The sequence below is a fragment of the Poromitra crassiceps genome (genome assembly GCF_964638095.1).
Source record: "Poromitra crassiceps genome assembly, chromosome: 8".
NCBI classification, from domain to species: domain Eukaryota; kingdom Metazoa; phylum Chordata; class Actinopteri; order Beryciformes; family Melamphaidae; genus Poromitra; species Poromitra crassiceps.
In genome coordinates this window covers 33,232,115-33,241,565 of record NC_139629.1, presented here as the reverse complement: position 1 = coordinate 33,241,565, position 9,451 = coordinate 33,232,115, and the positions used below count along the sequence as shown (strand labels likewise).

The 9,451-nt window shown below is 43.6% G+C and overlaps 1 protein-coding gene across 1 annotated transcript in view; it reads right to left on the bottom strand.

Annotated features, from left to right (window-relative positions):
- Positions 1-397: 397 nt before the first annotated feature.
- LOC310780362 (rap1 GTPase-activating protein 1-like) overlaps positions 398-9,451 on the bottom strand; it is a gene marked incomplete at its 5' end in the record, with an annotated part of 65,060 nt that continues 56,006 nt past the window's right edge. The window contains 9 exons of the mRNA XM_083640936.1: positions 398-1,102; positions 1,823-1,902; positions 2,402-2,513; positions 3,236-3,371; positions 3,507-3,638; positions 3,856-3,965; positions 5,191-5,268; positions 6,736-6,867; positions 9,267-9,407. Of these exons, the coding sequence (XP_083497062.1) occupies positions 968-1,102; positions 1,823-1,902; positions 2,402-2,513; positions 3,236-3,371; positions 3,507-3,638; positions 3,856-3,965; positions 5,191-5,268; positions 6,736-6,867; positions 9,267-9,407 (1,056 nt within the window). The 3' untranslated portion in view covers positions 398-967. The remainder of the gene's footprint in view (positions 1,103-1,822; positions 1,903-2,401; positions 2,514-3,235; positions 3,372-3,506; positions 3,639-3,855; positions 3,966-5,190; positions 5,269-6,735; positions 6,868-9,266; positions 9,408-9,451) is intronic.

Here is a 9,451-nt window from a genome sequence, read left to right as displayed (position 1 = left end):
ACTATACAGACCGTGCCAAACGATAACAGCGTCACACCACCATGGTGAAATGCTTTGAAAGTGCAAAGCTATCTCTGGTTGTTTTTTTAGTGTGCTTAAAAATAGTGTCGAGTATATTAGTTTCACACTTGATCTCATACTGCCATCCAATTACTGGTTGCAGGCCAAAAGGAGTGAGGTCAAATAAATCTGAGCGATGAATAAATTGCATGTTTAAGTTTTAAGGCCATGTCAATTCATTCACAATACATTACTATCTTCACTTGGACCTGGGCTATGAAGTCCAACAGCTGTTTAACATTGTGGACACTTGGCTGTAAGAGAAACAGTGCTGTCCTTATCAGACAAATTGTTTTGCTGTACCTATACAGTAGCTCTATAGAGGAATCTGATGAAGCTATTGTTAATAGACAAATTACAATCACTTTACCCAGAAAATAATCACATTTAACAGCATTCAACATAACAACTATAAATCGCAATGGATGTTTTTTTTTGTTATATAACACATATCTTTGATGTTGAATATTTGGTATTATTTATAAATTAGAGATTTTTTATCGAGCCAAAATCTTTGTTGATTTGGTCAAAAGAATGTCCAGGCAATTATACTCACTAACAAAAGTTGCAGCAAAAGTCCTTTTCACAATCTCTAAGAGCTCAATGGCACAGTTTTTCCCACCCTGTATAACCAAACACAACTAGGCTTCAACCAGACAAACCAAACCAAAGACATATCTTTTAACAAATAGAACTATTTACTTGGTAGATAAAATGTGTGCTCTTGAAATAAAGGTCAGGTCCAAAATACAAACCAACAAACAAAGAATAGAACCAGGCAATAGATGTGTGAACAGGCAAAGAAAACGACCGGAAGGAAACAACACTGTGCAAAAGCTGGCCTCTCTTTATGTGTCCTCTTCAGGTTCCTGTAGGTTTCTGGCTCCGCCTTCATGGTGTTCCGGCCTCACTGACCAGCAGACTGGCTAGGCTCCGCCTCCTTCTCCTCTTCCTCCTCTTCCTCCTCCTCCTCATCGTCACTGGTCACGGCGAACGCCTGCACTCGTCTCATCTCCCGGGAGGATTGTGACTCATGGCAATGCTTTGGGAACCAAAGACTTGCAGTTAAAAACTCAAGGTCGGTGGCAGAATACAATATTGCCATTAAATATTGATGACTGACAATCATATTCCCTAATGCAATACAATGTCAAAGCTAACTACAGCTACATTATCATGTGATTATAATATACTGGTCTTGGTTTTGTTTATTCCTCCAGCAATATTGAAAAGTATCTTGATGCAGCTGTGCTTCATACACAGAGAGTAGCCGAATATACGTGTACATTGGTATCCATGTACTGTACATGGTTATGAGTCAGTAGAGTTATTTGGTCTATCTCTCCATACTTCAAGCCCACGAGGACTTTAATGAGGCTACGGAGAAAGGTCTAACCTGAAGATGGAGATCCAGGATACAACCAGGTGGGTGGGGCTAGCAGTTCTGCACATATGAGATGCACAGACAGCCAGAAAGAACAAGACAGAACAGAAGCAAACGTCAACAACAAGACAGAACAGAAGCAAACATCAACGACAGCACAGCAGAAGCCCCGCAGCACTAACAGCGCAGTACAGCAGTGATCTTACAGCAGCACAACTACAGTTCAGCACCACTTTAGTGACATAAGAGGAACATAAACTGCATCACAGCACAGGAGAACTCATGCAGAACAGCCGGTGTTGTAAATGTGATTTAGAGGAATCTGATCAGAAAGAGAGATCAGATCTCAGTAAAGGCCCATCCTGGGGCTGGGCTCACCGATGAGGACTGATGGTCGTGCGGACGCTCCAGTTTGATACGGATGTCTGTACCTTTCCCTCCTTCAGGTTTACCAGGCCCTGCAGGATGAACCCACACTGTGTTCAGTCAGGCATCTATGCACTGCTAGACTCACATGTAGAATCACATACATTATTGAAACTTGACTGCCAAGTGTGGCAAGGATCTTGTGTCTGTGTGGTAGGACGGTAGGAATGACAGTTAAGTTTCCATTTCCATTTGAAGGCCGATTTTGCTGATTTTCAACCAGCTTTGAATAGAGAGGCAAAGTGAACGTCACTTCCTGCTTCAGCACTGTACCAGAGATTTTCTTCCGCCATTGATTTTCCCATAGACATTTCGTAAAATGCTTATAAAAATAGATTTACTTGGTCAAACCAAACGGTTCAGCTATATTTAGAATCGGGAGAGACCATAGAACATTTCACTCGGACCAAAACCTGAAAACAACAACATTGCAAAAATATTTTCTTTAAACCGTTTTTCTACTGCATCTCCATCTCTGTGCACTGCTTTCCTGTGCTTTACCATCCTAAAGGTCTCCTGCCTGCTTGTTACCTGGGGAGTTGCCTCGGCTGGTGTTACTGGTGCTGCTCATGCTGTCCTCCAGCCAGGTGCTGTAGGTGAACGAGTCGCGCTTGTGTGGCGTCCCGGCGGAGGACAGACTCTCCTGGGGAACACAGGGAGAGGGGTCAGGGGTCAGATAGTGAAAGACATACTGTAGCAGTGCAGACTGAAAGACAAACAGACATACAGTGCATGATACTTAGATGATGCACACAATCTCTCTCTCACACACACACACGTACGCACCACTAGGGATCATGGGACAATAACCAGCATAGACCCATTTCACAGCAACTGTTTTGAGGTGGTACCGCAGGAAGTAAAGCAGATGTAACCAATACCATTAATGATGGTTCCGTTCCATTTAGGTGTACCAGTGCCAGGGCCCTCGTTAATGTTATTGGTTACATCTGCTTTACTTCCTGCTCTACCGCCTCAAAACGGTTGATGTGAAAAGGCCCTATAAAAAAAACAATAACAGTTATGACAGTTTATTATCGTGACCACCGCGATATCCGCAGCTCTCGTCTGTTATCATTGATGTTTTTCACACTTTCTATAAAACCGGCATTAAATTGTGTTATTTAAGAAAAGGGTCAACTGTCTTGTGATTTATCAATTAAGTTTTGAAGTAATCGAAGCATATTACATGACTGTTTTTTAAGTTTTAATCTTTCTGATAATTATCGAGACAATATTGTGTATTGACATCATTTTGGCCAAAAATAATTGTACTAGGAAATGTTGACATCAACACAGGCCTAGTAGACACACACACACACACACACACACACACACACACACGCACACACACACAGGGCTCACCATGCCAGTGTCATAGTCCTCGGTGGCCTCTGTCTCGTTCTCCTCCACCACACTGGCGAAGCTGCTAGCGTTGGAGGAGGAGCGGGAGAGGTCGTGACCCTCTGGGATGGACGGGGCCCTGCCACCGAGATAAGAACTACATCCTGGGTTAACCACGCTCCAGCACACCCACTCTCATGTACAGGCCCGGCCCGCTCAACATGCTGCACGGGCTGAGCGGAACCCAGCGCTTAAACAAACATACGTCTGTGATCCAGCCTGTCATACACACCTGTTCTTGGTGGTGGTGAGCGCCTCAGGAGAGCTCTGATTGGATGAGTTTTCGGATTTGGGGTCCTGAGAGGCGTGGCCACTGTCAGGGGTCTTCTGGGTATTTGGAGAACACTCTCTAGAACACTCTCTACTGTTATATGAGACAGGAGGTAATTGGAAAATATTCATATTTTCAACTCCTTATTTTGAGAGCTTAGAGTGAAAAGTGAAAACCTTAAGATACATGATACATGATAAGGCTCTATCTACAAACACACACACATGCACAGATATATCAGAGATAGGAAATATTAATATTGTACATGTCAACACCAAAATGAATACAGCAAAACTCTGCTGCATCTCACATCTTCTCCTGGACTTCCTGGATGTTTTCAATGCCGATGGCGCTGCTTCGCCTGGAGCTGAAGGGACCAGACTTCTTCCTGGTCGGGCTTTTCCCCGGGATGATCAAAGACTGCAAGGGACCGACGAAAGACAGTCAGAGTCAACATACTTCTAATACTTCTCAAATATATTTGAGTGATTGTGATTTATCTTTCCTAGTGCTTATCCATATTTATTTGTTGCTGAGGGGAGGTCATGCTTAAATTTGACTTAAGATTTCATTTAAGAATTAATTGATCATTTGTATGCCTTTCAAAAACTCAGCGATGGTTTCAACCATCTTCGCGGGCAAAAAAAGATATATTCAATCTCATGTCTGTCGCGTTGAATTATGGAGCTAAAGAGTAAAGAGTGTTGCCTTGGAGTTATCTCTCTGATAAGAAAATGTTAAAATATGCACTTAGCAGCTCAGTATCAAGCCCTAGTGCCAGCTATCAGTCAGAGCAGAGGAGGAAGGGAGATAAAAGATGGATTCTAGGGCTGCAGGGCTTAACACTAAAATGTGCTTCCTCAGCGACTGCTTTGTTCAATCTCCCTTTTTAAGCTCTCAAAATAAAGACTTTTTATGTAATGTGGCTTCAAAGAGCAGAAGGAGACTTTTTTCTGCAAGTGGGGGCGGGGGCATTAAATAATTAATATTCAGCATTTTTAAACAAGTAGAGAATTTAGGCATACAGAAATTAAGAGAGGGAACGGTCTACATTAGAAGACACTGAAGGAGGCAAACACATGCTGTAGCAAAGCAGATTGGACAGTGAGAATAGAAAGAAGGCAAAGACTATTAGTGGGTTGGGAGCTAATTGGTAGCAGCTACCAACGTTAGCTCCCAAGGTGCTACCAGGTAGCACCTTTAAACACCCCCTTTAATCGTCTGTATGTGCCTTTACACACAACACAGTGGTCTATGGAGTAATTAGTACGAATGCTTCCTAGATTACAGTCTCATGTACAACACCAAGGTTTGGCATTGTCAAAAACAATTGATTGACGTGGAAAAAATAAAGGAAAGTATCTGCTAGTTTCTCATCAAATGGAGGAAATATTCTTTATACATGCCGCCCTTATTAGCTCACAATTTGATAATAATTAATAATTTGATAATTTGATACTGAGGTGCTGAAATGTATAAAGAAAAGTTTATGGTCATGATATTAGCCTATATATAATTATATTTATATAAATATAAATGTATAAAGAAAAGCCTTTGGTCATGATGCAGTGGAGCCATGCAGAGGGAAACGGGGCAAATAGGAAGAGCGAGTAGTTAAGAGAGTAGTTAGAATTAAGACATGAACCTCTTCTACGCTTCCTATCCCTATGGCACTGCCTCGACGTCCATATTTACTGGGACTTTTGCCTGGGACAAGCAATGACTGAGTCACACAGGGAGGAGAGAGGGAGGGGGAGAGAGAGACACAGAGAGAGAGAGAGAGAGAGAGAGAGAGGGTGACGATGAGAGAGGACAAGAGGAAGAGAGAAGGGTCAGGGGAGGAGAGAAAATATAGGACACTATGAGATTACATGCAGCAAGTTATGTCGTTCAAAACAAAATACAAGGCACGTGTTAGCTGGGGGATACAATGCGTGTTAAAGGAGGAGGGCCACTTTGGCACCATGGGTGCCGTGCAGGCAGCTGGATGGGAGAGAGACATTATGAGAGTGTTCAGAGAGCGAGCCATACGCCTGTGAGGAAGAGGACGGAGAAGAGCAAAACAACAGCAGCAGAGGAGGACATAACATTATACATTGGGTTTTAGATCGCACAGCAAGCTTAGCAATAGCAAGCTTCAGTTATCTCCACATGCAGCTTGGTTAATAGCTTAATCATTGAATGGGGAAGTTTAAAATATACGATTGATTTTTGATTTAGAAATATGAGCGTCCTGAGCTGCGTCTTTTGACGATATATATATAAAAAAAAAAAAATCCTGTGAATTGCCCAAAACACAAAGAAAATTATGATCATTTTCATACAGGTCAAAATTCATACAGATACTGAATTTCATTCAAAATGTCAGACAAAATTGTATGATCTCCCAGAATCCCCAAAATACTGACAGTACCATGCATAAACATGTGCTATCAGAGACTGTTAATTACAAGCAAGCATATCGTCGCTGTCGGGTGAAAACCTCGTTAACTCCAGCTCCAATCAGAATTTGATCCGAAAAACAAAACCTTTTCGGGAACGAATGCGATCAACTCAAAAATGCATGGTGTTCAAAATAAAAAACACGGTTGTTTTTATTTTGTCTTTATTTTATTTTTATTTATTTATTTGAGATACCAGGTTTTCACCTGACAATCATAATCACTGCAGAAAATATTGTGTCAATGCTGCAGTCAAGCACAAGGTTCAACTGGCATGCACACACACAAACATGCACACACACACACACACACACACACACACACACACACACACACACACACAATCCAGTCCACATTCATTAGAATTCGAGTGCGTATTTATGATCAATGCAGATGCATGGGGATTGAAATAATGAGAACTGTAATAGAAGAGGCAATATTAGAAGCAGCTTGACACGCAGGTAAGAAACTCTCCTCAAGTCTGTTCAAGTCAATGCAGGGGGCTGAGTGTTCAGTGGCTCCACCTGGTGGTGGCAGACGGTGTGAGAGCCTAAGGTAAAGGCCATTATCACTCGATCGAGTGTGCAGTCCTCCTCTGTGAGAGGTTAGTGCAGTAAGCAGGCATGTGAGGAGGGTGGAGGAGGGGGGGGGGGGAGACTACTGTTACTAGATTGGCTGGGAGTTATGATCGGGGGCAGTGGGAGCGAGAGCACCCCCACTGGAGACTAGAAGAGTGGCACTGTACTTACTATCCCTGGGAATTTGGGGCTCTCTGCGGGGTTGTGGTTAAAGCTGCCGCTGATACTAGTGGAGACTGTGTGTGGCTTCTTGAGAGTGAGGCCCATGGCGTCCATAGACTGGCTTCTGCTGCGGATCACCCGCTACAGAGAGAGACGAGGAGGAGGAGGAGATAGATTTGAGATGGCGCCGCTGACCCGCGTGACCCCTTGCCGCCGCCCTACAGGCCGGGAGGGGCCTAACACCGACCCTGACTGACAGGGCCGAGGCAGAGAGACACTGCTAAACCTGAGCGCCCACAGGGAGACTCAGAGGAGCCGATATGTTTGAGTAGTTGGCAGAAGAAGAGAAGGGAGCAGAAGGGCCAAGTGGCTTACAGATGTCTGCCCACACTGACTTTAAACACAGCGAGGAGAAGTTGAAATCCCAATGTACCTCTTTGTAGATTATGGATTATAGTGGGGAGAGGCAGAGACATCTGATGGTGAGAGAAATCTTATCCATTCCCCTTTAATATCACCCGAATGAGATGATGAAGATGGACGAATGATACACAAACGTAACTCAACAACAGTGGGGGGCATGCAGAGACTACAACAGCACAGCAGCGTGGGGGAAGAGAAGCCGGTAAGCCAGGACAGAGCAGCAGAGCCTCTCATACAGCTTGATAAGAGATTGATACAGCCGTTACAGCCTGTAGCTTGATACAGCTGTTACAGCCGGTAGCTTGATACAGCTGTTACAGCCTGTAGCTTGATACAGCTGTTACAGCCGGTAGCTTGATACAGCTGTTACAGCCCGTAGCTTGATACAGCTGTTACAGCCGGTAGCTTGATACAGCCATTACAGCCGGTAGCTTGATACAGCCATTACAGCCGGTAGTTTGATACAGCTGTTACAGCCCGTAGCTTGATAAAGCTGTTACAGCCCGTAGCTTGATAAAGCTGTTACAGCCCGTAGCTTGATACAGCTGTTACAGCCCGTAGCTTGATAAAGCTGTTACAGCCCGTAGCTTGATACAGCTGTTACAGCCTGTAGCTTGATACAGCTGTTACAGCCTGTAGCTTGATACAGCTGTTACAGCCGGTAGCTTGATACAGCTGTTACAGCCGGTAGCTTGATACAGCTGTTACAGCCGGTAGCTTGATACAGCCATTACAGCCTGTAGCTTGATACAGCCGTTACAGCCTGTAGCTTGATACAGCTGTTACAGCCGGTAGCTTGATACAGCCGTCACAGCCCGTAGCTTGATACAGCCGTTACAGCCTGTAGCTTGATACAGCTGTTACAGCTGGTAGCTTGATACAGCTGTTACAGCCGGTAGCTTGATACAGCTGTTACAGCTGGTAGCTTGATACAGCTGTTACAGCCGGTAGCTTGATACAGCCATTACAGCCTGTAGCTTGATACAGCCGTTACAGCCTGTAGCTTGATACAGCCGTTACAGCCGGTAGCTTGATACAGCCGTTACAGCCTGTAGCTTGATACAGCTGTTACAGCTGGTAGCTTGATACAGCCGTTACAGCCGGTAGCTTGCATCCACACAAGAGCAATATCCTGAACGACTGCCAGAGAAAAGACACCCTCCTACACCCAGAGAGGAAACAACAGACAGCTGGTAGAAAGCTGGACACTGGAACTATAGATGACGGATACGTCTTTAAATCATATAATAACACATTGCACAGGTTTTACACCTGTGTAATAACACTGATCCTTTTAGTCTTACAATGTCAGTTGACTGGAAATAAGTTTTAATTAACACTGACACACCATAAGTCACTGTGCTGTTGCCCATGTTCAGCTGGTATGACTACCGTGGCTTTTGCCCATGTCAGGCTAATAGTGTTCTGTACTGCTAACATGCTAACATTCTCCGCTTGATTTTCCTGCATGGTCCACAATTTCCTAATAATTCCCCAGAAAGGAACTGTTAATTTCTTAGGAAGTTTTTTAAGAACCATTATATTATGTAGAGGTTATAGAAAATGTAAGCAGTCAATGGTGGACTCAATAAAAGAAGAAAGAAAAACCATTTCCGAGAAATAACTGCAACTATAAACTATACATTTTTGGGGAAAAAAATAGGCAGAGGTCAATTATCATTATAGTTATTGGTTGATTTCTCAATTAATTTTAGTTGATTTCTAATTTTCTACACAACTATTACATAATCATGATTCTGTCTTGGAAACAACAGTAGAAATGGGAGGTACTTACCAACTACCGACTAACATTGAACTCTTTCTGTATTTTCCCAATAATTAGTACTTAATTTCATGGTTCTTTCCAGGGAACTTCGTAAGAAATTAACAGTTTCTTTCCTAGCATATTGCGGACACGGAAAACAAAGCATTATCAAACATAAAATATTTAACATAATTATGTAAAATAAAGCATTTAAATCTATACCATGGATCAGTGTTTAGCTTGCCAAGCCCTCATCTCCCAGTTAATCCCCATCCTCCCCCAAAGCGACGCAGAAGGTTTTGATGAAGGCTTCAGTCTGAAGCCCGGCCTCTGCTCCTGCCTATCCAGATACCTTGAAGGACTCAAAGAAGCCCCCTCCTCCTCCACTCCCGTTCTCCAGCTTCTCATCCTCTCCTCCGATGCCCATCATGGCCTGGCTGTTTACATGCAGCTCCTCATACAGCGTCTCCAGCAAGGCCGATCGCGTCCGCTCCTTATTCACACACGTGCACACACGCACGCACGCACACACACACA